Below are 22,416 nucleotides of genomic sequence, written 5' to 3'. Positions count from 1 at the left end.
TCACAAGTCACCACAACGCAGTGATGGCTTCTGCTTCAGAAACATATAGTCCTTTACTTTGTGCCCAGTCCATGATGATAGATGTGTTTCCATGCCTGAGGCATTCATGAATCCAGGTGGTAATGGCAGGAGTCTATTTGGTACAAGCTTGATCTGCAGCTTGATTTCAGTCAGTCTTATCAGAATACTGGTCCTTACTGTGGGCATCTGTGTGAGTGATCCAGATTGTCCCATTGACAGGAAGCCATGACATTTTCCCCCACAGTTCTTGGCTCTGAAGAGGAGTGTTTGAAATTTCTCAGTATATAGTCTTCTAGGTGGCACACAGAAGCTAGGTTAGTGGTAAAAGCCCAAGAGCCAATAAAAGTATAACTTGTCTGTTTCTCAAAACTATTGTGTAAGGCAAGAGCGATGACTTTCAATTCAGCCAATTGTGCCCATCAACCATTATTACAGCTGGCCTTCCAGAGTTGTCACTGAGACCGGATGATTGTTGCTGCCCAGTGGACGCTATCAATGAACCAGGCCTTGAGAGGAACCTCTGTGAATCAAGACTCCACTGAGCCAGTGGTTTTGCTTCAGGTGGCGGAGTGGAAGATAGTTTCTCCAAAGTGGGAGCTCCTACCTCTTCTTACAAAAAATCAAGATGCCCCTAGGGCTAGGCCAGCTATATTACTTCCATTTGACCAGCAAGCCTGTTGAGCCCTTCCCTTGTAGCCTTCGATTCTAAGTTGACTCACCCCAAGGTGGCAATATCAAGCCAAAGAGTCCTAAGGCCTTCATGGGTCGGGCACTCAGTTTTAATAAAGGTTTGTGGGTTGATAGCTGTCCCTTTTAAATAGTATGTGCTTGGTACCTGTGTCCAGCAGATGGCGCTGTTATCCTGGAGAATGGCCTCTCTTGGCTCTAGCTGCCCTATGTCTTTATGGCCGTGATTTCACTTTCCCTTCTTGGGATTTATATTATTTCTTCTGGACCACCCAGGATAGGATAGGATCACCACTCAACACACAGCAGTCCCGGAATGGGATAATCCCCTTTGACACTTATAGGATCAATGCCAGTATACATCCCACTGTGGGAACCACAATAGTAATACAGGGGCCTTACCCACAGCTCATTTTACCTTTCCTTCCCCACTGGCAGCTTGGCTCAGACCCTGTCAGTTGAATTTGGGTGCTTTTTCCCCCTTGAACTTATAAATCTAATAGGCCTGCATCGGTAATTATAGTGACAGCCATCCAAAGATTATGCCATTCCCCAGTGGAGACTGTGGAGTGCTGGATGCAGGGGGTAAGATACATGAGGGAGACCTTGGTTTTTAATTATTTTATTTTATTTTTTTAACACAGCTGAGATTGTGGTAGAGGAGGAGGGATCATGGGACACAGGGACAGAGTGGTTCTGAGCCACTAAGCAAGGCACATTCACTTTTGAGCACACAGCTCACCCAAGGAGCTTTCAATGTGTTCATTTTGCCCCAATTTTCTATATTGAATAGCAAGATCTCCTTACTGCTGGCACCACTTATGAAAGCTTTGGAGACTCCTTGATTCAGCAGCCATATGCATATTGCCTTTTGGCTGGGCCTGCTAGGCTTGCTGCCCCATTGTCATGATTACATCTCTTTCTTATTTTGCCAGAAGAGTGAGCAGTAACCAAGGCAGCTTTCAAACTGTTTCTTTCTCCATTCAGCCTCATTAATAGGTAAGACGGTGGGAGACTCTTACTACCTTCCTTGCCTACCACTTGGATAAGGGCATTTATTTACCAGATTCCATTCCAAGCTTATGGGGCCCTTGTCCTTTCTCTTACGGAAAGGTATGTCTCAGCATCTTATGCTTGTGACCACAGTCAGGGTCTAGGATTTTATTTTACCCAACTTACAAACTAGTAAGTTAGCCTGTCATTATTTTATGGATGTTGGCAGAAGACGAAGTACTGGGTCAGAGACAAAAGACTTTATTTTTCATGGCACAGCAAGCAGGATGAGAGCATCAGCAGGTGGGCATGTGTTCCTCTTGCTCCCCAATTCCCATGTGATGCCATGGGTCTGAATGAATGCCTGCACGTGCAGTGGGTTGCCTCACAGCTGAGGGATACTGAGCTTGGGGAATCCACTGTTTTATAACAAGCAGTAAACAAGAGCGCCCTCTGTCCTGGAGGAAGATGCTAACTCTTCTCTCAAGGTTGCCTTTCTGCAAACGTATCCTGAGAAATGGCCTGAGTAAAGAGCAGCCAGGACCTTGCATTCTTGGCATACCCAGCAAGGTCTGTAGGAGCAAGAGAGAGTCAGGGAGGATCGTCTCTCCCAACACAAACACACAATAAAAGCCAAGAAGAGATGTGAATGTTACTACTAGTTTTACTTGGGAAATTTTTGAAGTAAAAATCTCATACCCCTTTGTCAATATGTTTCCAAACAGACCTCAACACTAACCAGAGGTGTTGGGGCAGTTTAAATAGTGCCCAGTTGGGACAGTTTATAAATGTATGGGATTTTATAGTCTACAGAGTTCTTTCACATGTTTTCTAAATTGAGTCCTAATACTTCCCTGTGAAGGGCACATAGCAGATATTATTGTCTTCATTGTGTAGATAAGAACAGAGATCCAGAGAGGGTGGGTGATTTTGCCAGGTTGCACTGTTGGTAAGTGGTGGAACTGGGACTGATTTCTCTTCTTTCTGCAAATCCATTTTGTCACACTGCTCAGAAGTTACTTCTCTCTTTGACATCTCCATGCCACTGTTCTTACTTCGTGTCAAGCAGAGCGTTAAGCAAACAGACGCAGAAATAGATTTACTCTTCTGCCTTACTATTGGACCCACTGAGTTAAAGAATAAAGAAAAGAGCCCTACACTTTGGGGAAAAGCATGTTTTGCCCCTTACGTTGTAGGTTGGTAATAACTGCTTATGGAAGCTGATCTGGGGATGGCTAGTCCCTAGAAAGCAACCGTTCTTCTGAGCTGCAGGGAGGAACTGACAGAAATAGCCAGGCTGTACCGAATTAACTGGGCTGCTTCCGTAAAGTCTTTGTGCAGGATGTGAAAAGGTCATATAGAAGAACAAGATCTCTGCATTGTGTTTAAAAGCTAACATATTAGAATCACTTATTTACTTGCTTAATAATTTGTGCAACGAGGATAGCTTCTAGGTAGGCTCTTAACTCAATTTTTATATACTGATTAGTTCATTATAATAAGCTCAGTGAGTTCATAGTCAGCAGGTTAAGTATCAGAGGGTTAATGAGTGAAATTGGACTCCTGTGACAACCAGTTTGTAGTCTCTTACTGTTCAATAGCCCCACGGTGTAGTTTGTAATAGCAATAGTAATCTGCTTTCTAGTAGCAAAGTAGTCTCGGAGTCAGAAGGTAATAGACTTGAGAGAAAACCCTTACCTCAAACCTTTTTATTTTATAGGAAAACTCTGTTCTATTAAAATGAATAGAAGCTCAAGCTACAGAATAAGTATAGATTTCACTTAAATTTTTAACTGGTTGGTAAATATTTGCTAACCTTTCTCATCTATCTCAATAAAGGTTAATTATCAGTGTGATGTCTTCCTCCAATTACTTGTGTCAAAAAAATTTTTTTTAAGTAAGCTCTACCCCCAACATGGGGCTCAAACTCACGACCCCAAGATCAAGAGTTGCATACTCTACCAACTGAGCCAGCTACATGTCCCAACGTGTCAAAAAATTTTTAATCCATATTTTCTCATTAACTGATTAAAACTTACAGCCTTTGGTTTTAACTGTAATTTTAACAATGTTGTATTATGGCTATTTGGCTTGCATGATAATTTAAAAATTCTCATTTCTCTATTTTTCCTTTAGTTGGGATGAGACTCACTTTGGAAAAATGGGAAGTTATTATATCAACCGTACCTTTTTCTTTGATGTACACCCACCTCTGGGGAAGGTAAGCAGTGTGATGACTGACAGCTCTCTTCAAATGGTTGGAGCAGAGTCTCAACCTTGTATTTAATTCTTGGGTTTGTGGAAAGAAATCCCTGACATTCCAGTCCAGCTGCTTACATGGTAAATCTTTGGTGTTTTTAGGAGTCCTCTGGGCTCAGAAATGGGGAGGCAGTCCATCAACCAATGGATGGATATTTAAAAAATATGGTACAGCTAGCTATACAATGGAATATTATTCATCCATGAAAAGGAATGAAGTATTGATACATGCTGCAACATAGATGAGTCTTGTAAACATTATGCCAAGTGAAAGGTGTCAGACCCAAAAGGCCACATAGTATGACTCCATTTATATGAAATGTCCAGAATAGGCCAATCCACAGAAACAGAAACCAGATTAGTAGTTGCCAGGGTCTGGTGGGGAAGGACTGGGGGGTGACTGCAAATGGGTATGGGATTTCTTTTGGGGTGATGAAATGTTCTGGAATTAGGTAGAGGTGATGGTTACACAACCTTGTGAGTATGCTGAAAACCACTGAATTGTACACTTGAAAATGGTGAATCTTATGGTATATGGATTTTATCTCAATTCCAAAAACGAAAAGAAATGAAGAGAAGGAACATATTGCATAAAGCAGAGATTGCTTAGGACAGCTGACTGTCTACAAGGGAGCACAACACCTTTCCCCCTCCCCACTCCCAGCATGCACATTCTTTGACCTATACCTCTCACATGTTTTACAATTAGAAATCCCACAATCCGAATTCATTTTAGTCTTTTAAAAACAACCACCTCTGAGAAAGCTAACGGATCAGCCTTTTCTTCCTAAATGAAGGCTGAGATCATTAGCACCAAGGGGACAGGAACTCGTCTGTTAGGAAGTTGGGGAGTCATCTTGGAGCATGGAGTACTTGGGGATGAAGGCATGGGTGAGGAGAGACAGGGGTGGTAGGCTGTGATAGGCAGGCTTAGGGGCGCAAGAGCACTGGATAGGGGCCAGGGAGGGTTGGAGGGGGTGGTGGGATGGTGGCTTATTTCAAAATTAGCTCTGAGCCCACAGGGCACCTGGGTGGCTCGTCAGTTAAGCATCTGACTTCGACTCAGGTCATGATCTCATGGTTCGTGAATTCGAGCCCCACGCTGGGCCCTGTGCTGACAGCTCAGAGCCTGGAGCCTGCTTTGGGTTCTGTGTCTCCCTCTCTCTCTGCCTCTCCCCTGCTTATGTTCTGTCTCTCTCTCAAAAATAAATATTAAATAAAAATTCAAAATTAGCTCTGAGCCCAGAGCCAGAGTGGAAAATATGCCTTGGGGCACCTGGGTGGCTCAGTTGATCAAGAGTCCAACTTCGGCTCAGGTCATAATCTCGTGGTCTGTGGGTTCCAGCCCCGCATCAGGCTCTGTGCTGACAACCCAGAGCCTGGAACCTGCTTTGGATTCTTCTCTCCCTGTCTCTTTGTCCCACCCCCCTATTTGCACTCTCTCTTTCTCTCAAAAATAAATAAACATTCAAAAAAGTTTTAAAAAAGAAAATATTATGCCTCCTTCTATCTCCTTTTAAAGATAACAGCAATAAAAATCAGAGCAATTGAAAACTTACTCTGTTTTAGTTATTTTCCATACATTATCTTATGTCATCCTCAGAATAAGCTATGAAGTAGATACCATTGTATCTCCATTTTGCCAGTGGGGAAACTGGGGCACAGGGAGGAAAAGAAGTTTGCCATAGGGAGGAAAGCTCCTAAGTGGCAGAGTCAAGGTTTAGGCTGGCTTAGCGTCTACTCTCAACTCTTCTAACACACTGCCTCATGAAACTTGCCTTGCCCTAGTACTCGGATGACATCTGTTACTACCATACAATTAAGCAGTGGAATGTGTTGAATGTTTGCACTGGGCTAGCAGTGGAGGAGATTTTTCCTAGGAGAGCCAGCACAATTTTTCAGCTGGGGACTGCCTGTGTGTTTTTGGAGTCCCCCAGTGCTAAGCACAGTGAAGCATGTGGAATATTGGTTGATTTGTTTTTACTTAAGCCCTCGTTGCTTCACATCTGGTCCCTGTGTGAAGGGAGAAATGTAAGGCTTCTTTCTAAACCACCCCTGCCCCACCGATTTATCTCCTGATGGTCCTGTGCTCTGCCTGGTTGAAAGAGAGTGATGAACACAGCAGCTTTCATAGGTTCTAAGGCCAAACCAGTCAAAGACTCAGAAAGCCCCTTGAAGTTGCAAATGGGAAGTTTTCTCCTACAGTACTGAGGCTGATACCTGCTACTCCACACTGGCCCCCAGCCCTGGGTTAAAGAAAAATGCCTGCATGTAGTGAAAAATTTGATCTGCACAGAAGAAAGTAAAAGGTCACAAGCTACCTTTCCCCATATTTCTATTAGTTTCTTAAATGTTTTCTTAGAAATTCTTTATACAGATGTGTGTATATTTATACATATACATGAACAATTGACATGTATAAATCAGACCAGACTAAAATTGTTCAGCAACTTATATTTTAAACATGATAGATCTTAACTTCTTTCCATGTTAGTACATAAAAATGTACTCCATTTTTAAAAAATTTATTTAATTTATTTTTAATTTGATTATAGTTGACACACAATGTTACATTAGTTTCAGGTATACAACTTAGTGATTTGACAAGTTTATACATCATGCTGTGTTCACAAGTGTAGCTGTGGTGTTACACTGCTATTACAATATCATTGACTGTAGTCCTTATGCTGTGTTTTTTATTCCCATGACATACTCATTCCATAGATGGAAGCCTGTATCTCCTTCTCCCCTTCACTCATTTTGCCCATCCGTCACCGCGTTCCCTCTAGCAACTGCCAGTTTGTTCTCTGTATTTATAGGTCTGATTCTGTTTTTGTTTGTTCATTTTTTTTTAGATTCCATTTATGAGTGGAATCATATGGTGTTTGTCTTCCTTAGTCTGATTTATTTCACTTAGCATAATACTTCCTGGGTGCATCCATGTTGTCTCAAATGGCATGATCTCATCCTTCCTTATGGCTGTTGCAGTCCATTCTTTTTAATGTTGTACATTATTCTATTATACAGATGTACCGTGAATTATTTTACCCGTCTTCAATTGGTGGGCATTTATGTTACTTCCAGTTTTCAGACGTTACAAAAGATTTTGCAATGAACATCCTTGTACATTTATCTTTTCATAATTATTTATGTAGGTGTATCTAAAAGTTTCTTAGGAGCCAAACTAAAGAGTCAAAGGATATGCACACTTAAATTTGTGTTACATATTGCTAAGTTTTTCTGCAAAAATATTATAGTGATATATACTCCTACCAACAGTGTCTGAGCGTTGTTTTCCCCGCACCATTGCCAGCACTGGGATGATCATACTTTCAAGACATTGCCAATTTGAGAATGAAAAATTGTGTGTCACTGTTTTCATTTGCATGTCTTTATGAGTTGAGTTGAACATTTTCTTCGTATGTTAATTAGCCGTTATTATTTGTTTTCTATGAATTTTCCCATTATTCTAGTAGGGTTTTTATTTTTATTATTATTATTATTATTATTATTATTATTATTGATTTGAACGAGTTAGTTAGAAAATTAGCTCAGGGCTACTTTTAACCTTAAGGGCTACCCTTTTAACTGTGAGGGAACTGGTGTTTGGCACAGTGCCAGCGTTTGACTTACTGCACTGTCTCTAATCCTCCCAACCCCCTGCAAGGAAGGTTTTATTACTTGTAGCTCAGAGATATTAAGTGTTGTCTGCAATCAGAGAGCTGAGATGCAAACCATCTGTGCATTTCTTCACTCTAGCAGACCAGCCAAGCAGTCTGGGAATTTATACCAGCTCCAGGTGAATTTGTCTTCTGAGATCCCAGGTGGGAAGGGACATCCATTTAATTGTCACCTGTTGGTTTTTGTCCATCTAGGTATTTGGATAGTTCCGTCTTTTCAATTCCTTCTCTTATTTTATATTAAATTAGTTATGTTAACTTCTGAGCCCTAGGATTCCTTTTTCTTTTCTTTCTTTCTTTTTTCTTTCTTTTTTTTTTAACAAGGCTTTATAATCATTTATAAGCATTTTGGCTTCTGTTCCTTGCCATGGAATTATAGAGAGTGGAACTGGTTAGAACTAAAGTAAAACAGGAGCAGTGGTCCAGACCCACGAGCAGCGTCTCAGGGAGGGACTTTCTCAATACAGCCAATGTCCTCTATCCTTCCACGCAGCCTAACTGGGGCATAGGTGTCCAGCTAGGGCATTCTGGGGCTGTTAAAAATGCTTGGTATTTGCTGACACTTTTTATGTCTTAGCAGCTTCTGATTGCTTGTGTGGAAACTAGACTTTTACACTGTTGATAGCCATGGAAAGATAGACATGAAGGAGCTGATCTTCTTGAACGTTTTGAAGGACTCACAAATCTCAGTCTTAGTATAATAGTTGATTTGTTCTGGTTTGGAACGTGCCAAGGTTGCCCTCCTTTGAAATATTAGAAATAAGAGAAACTGGTCTCTGGCCTTTTTGTATTTTTTCCACTGGGACTTTTCTCCTCTGGGAAAGTCTGTCTGTCTTAGCATTCTTTTTTCCCTTCTGCCCATTCCTAGTATGTAACTCCTTGGCCACTTTTCTCCGTCCTCATTCTGACTTGGAATCTCATTTCCCTTTCAGTGGATCAGTCTTTCAGGAATCAGCCCCTGCCCATGGCTTCCCCCATGAGCTGTCACGTTTTATTTCATAGCAAATGAAAGAAGGCTGAACGAGGGAGCCCCTCACTGGCCTTGCCAGTGGGATTTTTCTTTGTGGGATTTTTCTTCCTAAATGTTCAATCTGCCCTATTCCCAAGAACTTGGCCTCAACACAAGAGAGGATTTGTTTCAAGCAAAGAGCTCTGTGGACAAACGATTCTTTGCTCTGCAACAGCTGCAGGAGAAAATGTCACATTGGCAACTCCTGTGGACAGTTGTCAAGGGAAACCAAGTCTGGGTGCAGCTGGAGGGAAATTCAGGGGACAGAGGAATCTTAAAATTCTCTCATCATCTTTTTGTTTGTTCTCCTTCTCTCCTCAGATGCTGATAGGTCTTGCTGGCTACCTGAGTGGGTATGATGGTACTTTTTTGTTCCAGAAGCCCGGGGATAAATATGAGCATCACAACTACATGGGAATGAGAGGAGTAAGGCTTCCTGACTTGCTCTAGACTGAACCCTGGGGCCACACTCAGAACATAATAATTGGAAGCCCTGGAGGGTAGCAAATGTAGACAAAGGGACTTTATGTGGCAGTGGAAGGGAAGATGATTGGACCCACATCCTGTAGTAGATATTCAGGCATAGAGATTCAGAACTGGGTGAGTAAGAAGGGAAGGGAGGCCGCAGATAATACCGAGATTGCATAGGTAGGAGCAAGTACACAGTGTCACCTATTGCCCAGCCCATGTGAGGCTTCAGATGTTGAGTTAGAGAGTAACCTAGGATCCAGGCAGCCAGGAGTCTCCTGCAGCCCTGACATTGGCCTCAGCACATTGACAGGCTGTACATCATCCCTCTCCATGGCCACAACTGCTAGAGCACTGCCTACCTCTGAGGGCCCTTCTTAAGATTTTAGCATCTTTACACCCCTGCCATCAGGCCCCTGCTTCTTTCCCTGTGAAGGGTTCAGGCACCCAAATGGGGTTTTCCAGTCTTTTAGGGGAGGCTATATGTTTGTCCCCAGTCCCAGCACCAGCCTTGATGAAGCATGGCCAGGCCTAAATACCCAACTCTGTGGGGACCCTTATCTGTAGCTAAATGAAACCTGCAAAATCTGACCTCTGACATGGAGCTCTCAAAGCAGGTTGTATTTATTTACAAGCTCCTTAAGGAGCTCAAAACGCTTTGGATAAATGCTATATGCTTATTTGGGCTAACCATTGGATGATTTGCATGGTCATACCATATTAAACAAGGTTTTCCCCTACCCTCAAGTTCACATTCTTAAGTGATTCTGTCTTCCTAGTGACTTTTGAACATCACATAGCGTACGTAATTGCATATAGGTCTGACTCACTGTGGACTTACTGTGGAAATTGAGAACACCAAATGTAACAGCCTTGTATTCTTTCACACTAGGATACATTGCTTTCTATTGATAAAAAGTGGCACCCAAGATGTGAGAGTTTCCATTCCCCCAGCTTGTCTATTTACTTTTGATGGACAGGGTAGGGAGGTGGAGAGAAGGCTGGTGGTTCCAAACAAAACAAAACAAAACACAGCTCTCCAGATACTTAAGTGTCAGGTAATCTTTTTTCCAGAATCAAAATGCAACCTGTAGATTAAAGAGTGATTTCTGGTGTGATCAAAGAAGAGAGCCAAGGGAGAAATAACAAAAATAACATTAGAGTTCTCTAGAATATGAAAACACCTTAGAGAAGTCTTTCTCAGCTTGCACCCACAGTTTTGTAATAGAAGCTGATGTTTATTGAGTACCTTGTGTGTGCTAATAAAACTAGCTCATTTAATCTCCAGAGAAAACCTTATGAGGTAGGAACCCTTATTTTTCACATCACATAGATAGGGAGGCTGAGATTCAGAGATACACTAGTTCAGGGTCACAGCTGGCAGTTGATGGGGCAGTCCAACTTCAGAGTCCCCTACTTGAAACCACTGTGCCATCCTGCCCACATCTACTTGGCTGAACTTTGCTGATTTCATATCAATGTTCAAGTTGGTGCTCAGTAGGCACATGAATGTTGCTTGATATGACGATTCACTGTCACACCAGCCCTTTCTTATTTATAGATATACCAGGTGATTTCAGGTCACCAAGTCACGCCTACATCAAAGTCCTCCATTTTAAGTTTTTTTAAATGTTTATTTATTTTTTGAGACAGAGAGAGACAGAGCATGAATGGGGGAGGGTCAGAGAGAGGGAGACACAGAATCTGAAGCAGGCTCCAGGCTCCGAGCTGTCAGCACAGAGCCTGACACAGGGCTCGAACTCACGGACTGTGAGATCATGACCTGAGCCAAAGTCGGATGCTTAACCGACTGAGCCACCCAGGCGCCCCAAAGTCCTCCATTTTAAACATTAGTTTGTACCAAGTCAAGTAGGTCTCTGATACTTAGCTTAGTTGGCTGTTTGACTGCTTCTCTTTTCCTTCCATAGTTCTGTGCTTTCCTTGGTTCCTTGCTGGTCCCCTTTGCCTACCTCATTGTATTGGAGCTGTCCAAGTCCCTCCCAGCAGCACTGCTCACTGCTGCCCTTCTCACCTTTGGTAAGTTGTCTTATGCCATATTTCTTAGGAAATTGACTGCCCCAGTATGAATATAGTTAGAAATCAATATATTTAAGGATCCTATCCATGGGCCCAGTAACTTTAGGATTGGGTGAAGTATTACAAATCTTATTTTCTTCACCAGTAATATTTACATATATGAATAGTTGTATGTAGCAAGCCTTTATATTATTAGAGGAGAGAGCTCGCATACATAATCCCAAGGAATAGATTACCTCCAAGTTATCCACATTTGACTTTGGTGTAGATAAGAAGATAAATTTGTGTGTGTGCATGTGTGCATTTATGTATTTGAAGGAGGCTTAGGATTCTAATTCTGCTTCTCTCAGGTTACTATAAGTTCACATTCGGTAACTGATTTCAACTGAATGCAAGTACAGATGTCTCAGAAGTAGCTGGGTGGCAGGAGATAGCAAAATGAGAACTTAAATATTTTCTGTGGCTATTTCTCACATGGATAAATGAGAGCTGATCCATAGAAATTGATCCTGTGCTGTTCTTGTTTTTGTGAAAGTGAGTTCATGACTTCATAGAACTTACATTTAAAGAAGTCCAGGCCAAGTTAGGTGGATATTTCATGGGTGAATCTGGCTTTGTTCTGACAGATATATTGCAAGATTATAGGGCCTTTCTATAGAGGATTGTGTCTTTGATTTCCTTTTTCAGTTATTCACCCATTCAGCATTTATTCTTTTTTCATTCCATAACTATTTTTCAAACATCTCCTCTGTGCCATGCCACTTTTTTTGGCCTCAGAGGGTATGCTGATGAGACACTTTGCTGTCATGAAGCTAACCTTCAAGTGGGGCAGATGATAAATAAGCAAGTAAATTAGTAAGTCTGAAATGTAACAACTTCAACAATAGTGCGATGTAGAAAATAGAATGGTATAAGGGAGAGAGTAATGGGGAGGGATTCTGTTGTAGGTAGGGTGGCCAGTGAGCAGCTCCCTGAGGAGGTGACCTCCTTGAGCAGGGACCTGAGTGAAGCAGAAGATTAACCCATGGAGAGATCTGAGGGAAAAGTGTTCAGGCAGAGGGAACGGCATGTTCAGTGGTCCTGGTACAGGGCAGCACTTAGTGGTTTCAGGGAACAGTAAGGAGGCCAGTGTGGCCATAGTGGAGTCTGTGAGGCAGAGAGTGCTGGGAGAGGAGGTTGCACAGGGAGGGAGACCGTGCCGGCTTTGGCAGCTGTCATGAGGGGTTGCTTAGTCTGAGTGAGATGGCAAGACTTTGAAGGCTTTAAGCAGGGGCTTGATGTAATGAAATTTTGTTTTAAAAATGATACTTTGGTGCCTGTGTGGAGGCTCAGCTCCCAACAGAGACTTCATGTAAATCCTAAGACTCTACCCTAGGTATAGGTAGTTTGCGGTTATATAAGCAGGGCGGCAGAATTCCCCGTTTGCTGGTGGAAATGAGGAAGAGCCCTCGTCTCAGGACTGCTCCATCTGATTGAATGACATGGTCCTTTCTTGGGTCATGGGTCTGAAAGCAGTGTGAGATACAGTTTCCTACTCCTGGGCTTCGGTGTACCCCAAAGCTGTGGCCTTCCACCTCCCTGGTGACTCAGTGGCTTATCTGGTCTTGACTGCATAAATGCTTCCATGCAATTAAGTGTAAGGGGCACTATTTCTTATTGTTGGGGTGTTTGGTTCTCAGAGGGGCCCATCTCTGATTTCTGCATTTTTGACCACTGAGCTCGTGTTTTTCAGACACAGGATGCCTCACTCTGTCCCAGTACATCCTCCTTGACCCCATCTTGATGTTCTTCATCATGGCTGCTATGCTGAGCATGGTCAAGTACAACTCCTGTGCCAACAGGTCAGAAACACCATCTTTTCAGGGGTTGGCATGGGGGTGGGGTCAGAAGCTGTGGAAGCTTCAAAATTTCTATAATGGCCAGAGACAGGGTAGATGCCTTCAGGACTTGTCTTAAAGCTGAACTTAAGGCAAGCCTACTTTTTTTTTTTTTTTTTTTTTTTAGAACTTAGATTGCCCGTTTTAGATCATAAAAATATATTTTAAAATGTTTTCTATGTATTTTTGCCTTACATGAGATTAAGAAAATGTCAGTTGTCTTTTTTAAGAGTATTATTATTATTTTTACAATGGGGTGGATTTGGTTAGGGGTTTGTGGATATCATGGGGGAGTCCTAATGCCTTCCCCCACCCCACCATTTCCTTTCCTTTTCTTTTCTTTTTTTTCTTTCTTTCTTTCTTTCTTTCTTTCTTTCTTTCTTTCTTTCTTTCTTTCTTTCTCTCTCTCTCTCTTTCTAAATATATGAAATTTATTGTCAAATTGATTTCCATACAACGCCCAGTGCTCATCCCAACAGGTGCCCTCCTCAATACCCATCACCCACCCTCCCCTCCCTCCCACCACCCCATCAGCCCTCAGTTTGTTCTCAGTTTTTAAGAGTCTCTTATGTTTTGGCTCTCTCCCACTCTAACCTCTTTTTTTTTTTTTAACCCCACCATTTTCTAAGCCACCCCTTGGCACCAAAGATGGTTAGGAGATCCCAGGGCATTTCTTTATCTTTCTTCTTTATCTTTTCTTCTTTATCTTCCACATTCTCTGTCCCAGAGGGGAGGGCATCAGGACATAAACTGCCTGGGAACTATTTGTGTCCCTACCCTCAGTGGTTGCATCCAGTCCCAACCTACCAATGGGAATAACATATATAAAGTTTGACTTAAATGATCCATACCCATCAAGAGGACTGGTCAGTTCTGGAGCTATTCTGGAGGGTCTGGTCTTCCTCCAGAATAGTCTTTTCCAGATCATCCTTCTGCCCCTAGAGAGTAGAGTAGGTTATTCATTCTATTCAAACCAAAAGAGCTGACTTTAACTAGGCTTTTCCAGGAGTCAACTGGTTTCACCATGGCCAGGCTCATTAAATTATGTTATGCTAATAAAGCCGGATCCAGTGACTACCATCTCCCTGTGGTTCTGGGTTATCTTCTCCTTCTACCACATACACTTCTACCTGCCATTTCTTGAATACATACTATGTGCCAGGTTACTGTGTGAGGATCTGGAGGTACAGAGGTACACAGGTCTCGCAGTTAAGGAACCTTCACTCTGGCTGGGGAGGCAGCCAGCTAATCAGAAAATCACGGCACAGAGTGCTGTAAGTATGACAGACCCTGGAAGCGACTGCCGGGGTTAGTACCATGCTCCATCCACCACTTGCTGGCTGTACTGCTTACCCTCTCTGTACCTCGATTTTCTCCTGTGTGAAAAGAAGATAATAATATCTACCTCCATGTGCTTATAGTGAAGGTTAAAGAGTTTATACGTGTGAAGTGCTTGGAACAGCACCTGACACATAGTATGCGCTCAATAATTGCTGGCTTTTCAAGGTCCACAGGTGACACCAAGGAGATGGCTGACTGAATCAGTGGGATTCTGTGGATTTTCTTTTTCTTTCTTCTTGACTGGTCACTACTAAAGAATAAGTCTGCTTACTTTGAAAGCTATGACCCCTCTCCCCAGAAAAATATCCTCCTCACTGTCACATGGCTTCCTGCATGTGACCACATCCTCCTTGGAGCCAAGTCATGGTCCCCTGAGGTTAGGGGCCCTCAAGAAGGATGGCAGGCACAGCCTCTCAGAGTCACAGAACCTCTGCCCTTCCCCACTGTTGCTGTTGCTTTTGAGTTTGGTCCCAGCTGCCAAACTGAACTCTGTGTCTTGTTGGTTTTCAGGCCCTTCTCTGCCCCCTGGTGGTTCTGGCTCAGCCTGACTGGCATTAATCTGGCTGGTGCTTTAGGGGTCAAGTTTGTTGGCCTCTTTATCATCCTGCAAGTGGGGTGGAACACCATTTCAGACCTTTGGCACCTGTTTGGAGACCTCAGTCTTTCAGTGGTGAGAACTCAAGTGCTTGTAGAAATGTCATTGCTCCGTGGTGTTGCTCAGCAGAGCCAGGGGCCTTTCTGTGCCATTGGTGCAGGTGATGGAGTGGCTGTATTCTGGGCCCGAGGTGGGATCCATCTGGCCACTGTCCGTAGGCAGCGTGACAGCAGAAAGTAGGCCATGGCTGAGAAGCTGGAGAGGTGTAAAGGGAGAGGATGAACTAACATCCTTGGAATTTTCTTTTGGCATTTGTTTCTGTGATATTTTTCAAATACTCTACAAACTATCTAGCCAGGGGATTCTGTCCAGCTGGGCTCAGATGCTGGCTGCATGGGATACTAGGTCAATTGGGTAGGATGACTTTCTGAACTCACAATTTTCTTTTTCTCACCTAGGGTCTCCAGATTTGGAGGCTAATAAGGGCCTTTAGAGTTTATTACTTTAGAGTTTATTAGCTGATTCTGTGCCAAGCACTGTGCAGAATGCTTTAGTTCATTATCTCATTTACCTCCCATAACAGTCCTATGAAGTAGGTAGTTATTACCTTCTCCTTACAAATGAGGAAATCAAGACCTAGAGAGGTAATTATGTTCCCAAGACCATATAAGAGTAAAACGTAGATCTAGGATTCAGACTTAAGGGAAGCTGATTCCAGACCTGAACTACTTTGCTATAATGCTTCTCCATCACCTCTGAGCCAAAGTTCCAAGTTCATTTATTCATTCAGAAAATATAGACAGACTACCCTTTAAATGTGAAGCATGGAATATGCAGATGAATAAAATAAGGATTCCTGTTCTCCAGAGACAATGGAGAGAGAAATAATTAAATAGGCAATTACAGTCCAGCCAAAAAGTGCTGTGAGAGCACAGAGGAGAGTATGAGCCCAGGTCATGTGGTCCAGGAAGGCTTCTGGGAGGAGGCTGAGACCTGATGTTAAGATAAGGAGCAATTATGTGTGTGATGGGTGGGGCTGGCATAGTACTGGAAGCACGGTGACCATGCAGAGGGGACTAATGAGTGATGAGGCTGAAGATGCATGCAGTGTCTTGCTGTTGGCACAGTGCTGGGCTGGGGTCCTGGGTGAGGGCCCGGGCAGGTAGCAGAGGGCTGGCCCATGTTCAACCCCCTGCAGTGCTTAGGTGGTTGGGTGTTATGAAAAGGCTAGGGTTTCCACATACTCTTTCTCGTCGGCTGTTAGTTTTTCCATCTTTTATGATTTTGATTGATACATAAAAACCCATGTATAACGTGCATATAAGGTATAAGGTAGAATAAAGCCCCATTTGCCCAGCACCCCTCACTGGCTCTGTTTGCAGGTGACCGTGGGAAAACACCTGACTGCTCGCATCCTGTGCCTCATAGTGCTGCCCCTGACTCTCTACACAGCCACTTACGCTGTTCATTTCATGGTGCTGAACAAAAGGTACAGCAGAGCCTTTCTAGCCTCTCGCTTATAGTCTTCCTCTTGCCTCTAAGCCCATGGCGGGGGGGGGGGGGGGGGGGGGGGCATGTGATCTCCTGGGTCTGTGGTTGGGATATTAAAGAGACGGATAGGTTTTACCTGTTTGTTTCCTCCTATGTTCTATCTTCTGGGTATCCAGAGGGCTTAGAAAAGCAAGCACCCTGACCTGAAGGAAGAGGAGAATTTCCCAATAGCCAAGCTTCCCCTTATCCCTAAACAGAGTCCCTGTGTTTAACAGGGATGGGCCAGAATAAGTTGTGTGGTTGGAGGATAATTATCACAGCAATACCAGCAGCAGCTCCCATTTAACAAGTAGATACTAAATGTCAGCATTTTGTACATATTATCTCAATCACGATCATTTTTTAGTTCTTTGATTTTTTTTAAATAACCCAATTTATAAATGAGGAATTAAGGCTAAACAAAGTGAGGTGCTTCTGAAGATCACCTCACTAGCAAGTGGCTGAGTTGGGATTTGGACCCCTATGTCTCCACCTCCATTATTTGTGTCATTCCCATGATACCACATCACCACTCCGTTGTAATTCTCTTAAACCGATTGTACAGAACTCTTCTAGGGTTCCCGGGAAATTGCAGTTTCCCTCCATGAACTTGTCTCTCTTCTCCTTTCCCCACAGTGGTCCTGGTGATGGCTTCTTCAGTTCTGCCTTCCAGGCCCGGCTTTCAGGCAACAACCTTCATAATGCTTCCATCCCGGAACGTGAGTATCTCTTGGCCTTTACAAAAGTAGAAGGGCAGAAGCCTTTCTGGAGAGGTGAATTGGAAAAGACATGTATGATAGCTTGAGTTATTTTAGCCTATAGATGGTGAACTGGGAGAAAGATCCAGTTAGATCTGGTACAGGCAGGCACTCAAGAGTGACTTGGGACACAGGGTGGAGAAAGACACCCTGAGTAGCGAGCTCTTTGCTGCTAAAGAATGACTTATTTGTGACTGTGGAAGCATCCAAGTCAGCTCTGTGGGAAGCCAGCCAGAGAGAATCTGGTGAAAGGGCAAGGCTGTCCAGTGCTAGTGGTCAGTTTCCACCATGGTATCCTGTGACTCACATCCATCCAGTTATTCACAGATCAGAACTGAGCACATGTTTGCCACATTGGAGGCTGTAGATAGACGCCCTCCAGAGGATAGGATCTGGTGACTGTATGTGTTAAATATATAAAGAGGGAACACAGAGCTATGTGAATTGAAGGGTGCAAGAGATCACTTCTGCTAGAGGGTTGGAGGGCATCATGGGCTCATAGACTGAGTTGCCTTGGAGTCAGTCTCTGGAAGAATGGGTAGATTTGAATGGGTGGAAAGGGAGGAGAGGGCATATAGGGCATAGGGGATAGCATGATCAAGGCCAAGAACAGGACACAACATAAGGCGCAGATTATCCACAGAGAAGGATTGGAAGATCAGGCTGAAAGGATAAGTTGGGCCCAGATTATGAGGGTTTGAAACATTTGGGTGTTTGACTTCATAAACAGACATTGGAGATTCAGTTGGGGCCTTTGAGTAGGGAAGAGGACAGGAAGGCTGTGCTATAGGGAGGTGACACTGATGACAAAGTATAGGATGGCTAGGGACGGGGGGGAATTGGAGGCAGAGGATACCCCCTGGACTTGAGCTGGGCGTCATGGCAGCAGCCGTAGGAGTAGGGCCGATGGGCATGTAGAGGGGAGATCGGACATGGAAAGAGGAGGAAAGATGTCACTGAGGACTTGAGCCCAGATAATTGTCTCTTGGAGGCATGACTGTCTTTTAGTCTCTCCAGTGCTTTGTACAGTGCCTAGAACACAGGGGGCCTACCAAGACCATGGATAGAATGAGAGATTGGAAAGCAGGTTAAAAATTGGTTTACAAAGACAAACATTGAGTTCTGCCGTAGAGAGTTTGACTGAGATGCTTGGGGAAATCCATGCAATGGGGCCAGTGGGCTTGGAGCTGATGCTTTCAAAGCAGAAATCAGCCAACTAAAGGAGTAATTGATACTGTGACAGTGGCCAATGTCTGTGCGGAAACTGTAGAAAGAGAAAGAGAACAGGGTTGAAGTCAGGTCACCGGGGAATGCAGGAAGAAGGGGGTTAGGAAAGTCTGTAGAGGACAGTCCATGAGGGAGTGTGAATTGAAAAGGGAGAACAGAGCATTTCAAGAAGCAAAGATGGTCATCAGTGTATAGGGCTGCATATGTTAGCCTGAGTGAGAACATAGAAAAATGGAGTTGTGGGGTTTAGCAGATTCCTACCCGGTATTTAAAAGGCTTAGATCAGCTGTGATCTCTTCCATCGAGCCAGACTCTTCTTACTCTTTGCATGGGAATTCATCCTACTCTGCTCTGGACTCCCCCCATGTCACATACTGTTACTCCTTTACTGGAGCATTTGCCCATTGCCTTGTGTTCATTAGTGTGTATAGCCACCTTCCCCAAGACTGGGCTCTCCCAGGGCCACAGCCAGGCCTCCTCCAGCTTTGGATCCACTGTGTAATTGGCACAAAGGAAGAATGAACAAAGGAAGATGGGAGTAGCCTATCACTGGCAGAGTGAGACCTGTGTCAGTGGACGGGGGTTGGCAGGGCAGCCAGATTACAAGGGACTGAGAAGAGGGACAGTAAGAAGGAAAAGAGGCTTCTCAGTAATCCAGGGCTTGCAAGGAGAGGGGATGTTCTTGGGTAAACTATTTATTCTGTTTTTTTGTTGTTTTTTTTTTCAATTCAGAGTTAAAAAGAAAAACAACGAACACCGTTGAACTTTATTATATAGTATTAGATTCAAAAGACACAAAAGGATTTCGCAAAAGTAAAAATTATTTTTTAAAATTATTTATTTATTATTTTAAAAATATAATTTATTGTCAGATTGGCTTACATACAACACCCAGTGCTCATCCTGACAAGTGCCCTCCTCAGTGCCCATCACCCATTCCCCCGCCCCCATCCCCCTGTTTATTCTCTGTATTTAAGAGTCTCTTGTGGTTTGCCTCCCTCCCTCTCTGTTTATAACAAATTTTTCCCCTTCCCTTCCCCCATGGTCTTCTGTTAAGTTTCTCAAGATCCAAAGTGAAAATTATCTTAACAGTCTATCATAACATTATACCTATCTTGAAGAATATTCTAGGTGGGACATGAAATGTCTTCTTCTTTATTCTGTTGATTGTATGTGTAGACTTTGACTGAAGGACAGTCTGTTTCTAATCTTTTGCTGTTAGAAATAGTGCTCTGATTATTATAGTGCACTGTTAATACCAGCTGCTTCTGAAGTCCTGAGGAGGGAAGGGGGGTGAGGGCACTGGTAAGACCCTGTAGCGAACTCCCACTTGAGTTGATGAAATTGGAGGGTAACTTCGCATCTTGCTTTAGGTGGTCGCGGGCCCAGTGGAGTCTGTTAGAGGGTCGGTGAGTTCTTTGGCTTCAGGGGCTCCTCCCAGTCAGGGGCAGTCGAGCCACTCTGCCAGCTCACACCCTTCACTGTCTTCCTTCCTCCCAGATCTGGCCTATGGCTCTGTGATAACCGTGAAGAACCTGCGGATGGCCATCGGCTATCTCCACTCCCACAGGCACCTCTACCCCGAGGGCATTGGCGCCCGCCAGCAGCAGGTCAGAGAGCCTTTTGTATTGCAGCAATACCAGAGTGTTTCATGTGATTGAACCCACTGTTCTTTCTTGCCCCGCTGTCCTTTACCTTCGTTGTTGTTTTCCCCACTTGAAACAGGCTTCCTCCTGCACCCTCCTGCTCTTTCCTCTAGCTAGCTCCAGCTTCTTGAGACTTCAGCGTAGGTGTTCCCTCTGATTACCATGACCCACCTCCACTCGATACTGTGGTAGGTGCCTCTCGCATGAGAGGCTTGCCTGTCATGCTTTGTAAGCCTATGTGATAACTCTCTCCACATTGAGTTGTGAGTGCTTCCTTCCGCCTCTCTGCTACTTGATGGCCACTTCCTGATGGTGCAAGCACCTAGCACAGTGCCTGGCATGCCATGGATGATGAGTCAAGTATTGTGGTTACAAACACAGACCTGGGAACCAGACTAGATTATCTGGGTTTGAATCCTGGTTCCACTAGAATATGACTTTGAGCAAGTTACTTAACCTTTCTGTGCTTCAGTATCCTCATCTTTAAACTGAGGAAAATAAATAGTGCCTTTCTCCATCATGGCATTGCTGTGTAGATTAAAAGTACGAGATAATATGTGTGACATGCACACTGGGGGATTAGCCACGACTATTACCTGAGTGAGTGACACTGTGTCCATGTCACGGTGTCGGGTGTGGCTGTGGTGGACAGTGCCTGAGAGGGAGGAGCAGGATGTCGGGAGAGTTTGGGGAGGCCAGGTTGTGTAGAGGCCTTCCATGTTACAGTAGATTTGATTTTGTTCTGTGGACACTGGTGAGGCGTTGAGATTTATTAAGGCATGATAATATGTGATTAGATTTTTAGGTTAGAAAGGTAACTCCAGCAGGAGGGTAATGGATTGAAAGGAAGAGCAGACTGGAGGCAAGGAACCAGTTAGGGTGCAATAATCATGACAGAGGATGATGAATGGAGGCAAAGACCATGGAGAGAGGTGGGAATTGATTCAGGAAACACTTTACAGGTCAAGCGTTAGAGCCCCCAAACTGGTGGCTGTCAGAGATGAGCTATGTCTAAGTCTGTAGGTTGGTCAAGGTATATGTGTGATAATGCTATTTCACCATAGTCAGAAATGGAGGAGGAAGAATAGCTCTGGAGATGACTTTCCTTTGTGTGTTTTAGGTTGTGGGCTTGTCTTCAGGAAAGAGATCTGAGTGTGTAGCACATGGGTGTCAGCAACACAGAAGGATGTGTGTCATTGCCCCAAAAGGGTGTGCAGAGGGAGGAGAGCCAGCGAAGGAGCCCTAGGGAGCAGCAATACTTAGGCAGTGGTAAGAGGTGCTCCCAGGGGCACTAGTAGAAGAGGCTGAGAAGGAAGTTGTGAACAGGGAGGTTGGAGGAGAGTACAGGACAGGCAGTGTCCCCAGGAGGAGGGGTGGTCAGCAGTTCAGGTGCTGCAAAGGCCTCAGAGAAGGTGAGGGCTAAGAAAGAGGTCTTTGGATGGCAGTAAAGGGCCTCGTAACTAACTGAGATCACTTCTGAAAAGTGGTGGGGCCAGAAGTCTCAGCCACAGTGACAGGGAGTGGAGGGGAGGGGAGGTGTGCAGGCTCCAGGGCAGGCTGTTGTTCTGAGAAGCTGGGAGTGACATTTCTCTTCCTGAAAAATGACCAGTATCTTTACTTTGCAAAAAAGTTTTGCTTTTCAAAATTCCTTATTATTATTTCCTTAATTTACTAGTGTACCAGAAAGTTGACCCAGAGTGTTGGGTGTCAGTATCAGTTTCTCATTCCTGATTCTCCATTTGTTTCTAGCACTTTAGAACCCACTGGAGAGCTTTTAAAACATTCTGATGCCTGGGCACCACACAGCACCTCTGACTCCATTAATCTGGGATGGAGCCCATTCGTTGTGCCTTTGTTTTGGTTTGAGGCTCTCCAGAAGAGTCATTATGTACAGTCAGGGCAGAAAACCATAGCTCACCCTTCTATGGGGAGCTGCTGCTATCTTGTACAAGGTAAAGTTACAGACATGGTGGCCAGGAACATCTACACTGTACAGAGGGAGAGAAGGACCCTGTCATGCTAGTCCTAGGGTTACACACTTGTGGCCCATACATGGAGGTGTGATGTCATGATGGTAGTGTGGAGAGAGCATGTGGGGGCCAAGGAGTGGACGAGTCTGTCTCTGTCATGTCCTAATCACATTAAGCCTTTCTGAGCCTGTTTCTTCATCTGCCAACTGGGGGATTGGACTAAATCACCTCTAGTGACCCTCACTGCCCTGGGATTTAACGTCTTGTCAACAACTCTAAGTGTCCATTTTTAAATATTAAAAAAAAAAAGTTTTTTTA

At 44.0% G+C, this 22,416-nt stretch overlaps 1 protein-coding gene across 4 annotated transcripts in view; it reads left to right on the top strand.

Annotated features, from left to right (window-relative positions):
* POMT2 (protein O-mannosyltransferase 2) overlaps window positions 1–22,416 on the top strand; it is a 42,899-nt gene that overhangs the window by 1,945 nt on the left and 18,538 nt on the right. The window contains exons 1-9 of one of the 4 annotated variants that reach the window (XM_045451676.1): window positions 1,425–1,707; window positions 3,838–3,922; window positions 8,971–9,075; window positions 11,046–11,154; window positions 12,887–12,995; window positions 14,883–15,042; window positions 16,350–16,456; window positions 17,134–17,216; window positions 19,983–20,092. In XM_045451676.1, the coding sequence (XP_045307632.1) occupies window positions 3,863–3,922; window positions 8,971–9,075; window positions 11,046–11,154; window positions 12,887–12,995; window positions 14,883–15,042; window positions 16,350–16,456; window positions 17,134–17,216; window positions 19,983–20,092 (843 nt within the window). In that variant the 5' untranslated portion in view covers window positions 1,425–1,707; window positions 3,838–3,862. Of the gene's footprint in view, window positions 1–1,424; window positions 1,708–3,837; window positions 3,923–8,970; window positions 9,076–11,045; window positions 11,155–12,886; window positions 12,996–14,882; window positions 15,043–16,349; window positions 16,457–17,133; window positions 17,217–19,982; window positions 20,093–22,416 lie in introns of those variants that run through there. The other 3 variants (XM_045451672.1, XM_045451674.1, XM_045451675.1) reach the window with 3 other exon arrangements.

The sequence above is a fragment of the Leopardus geoffroyi genome, chromosome B3 (assembly GCF_018350155.1).
Source record: "Leopardus geoffroyi isolate Oge1 chromosome B3, O.geoffroyi_Oge1_pat1.0, whole genome shotgun sequence".
Taxonomy (NCBI): domain Eukaryota; kingdom Metazoa; phylum Chordata; class Mammalia; order Carnivora; family Felidae; genus Leopardus; species Leopardus geoffroyi.
Note: the sequence above shows the minus strand (reverse complement) of the source record. Positions and strands in the feature narration are given on the sequence as shown.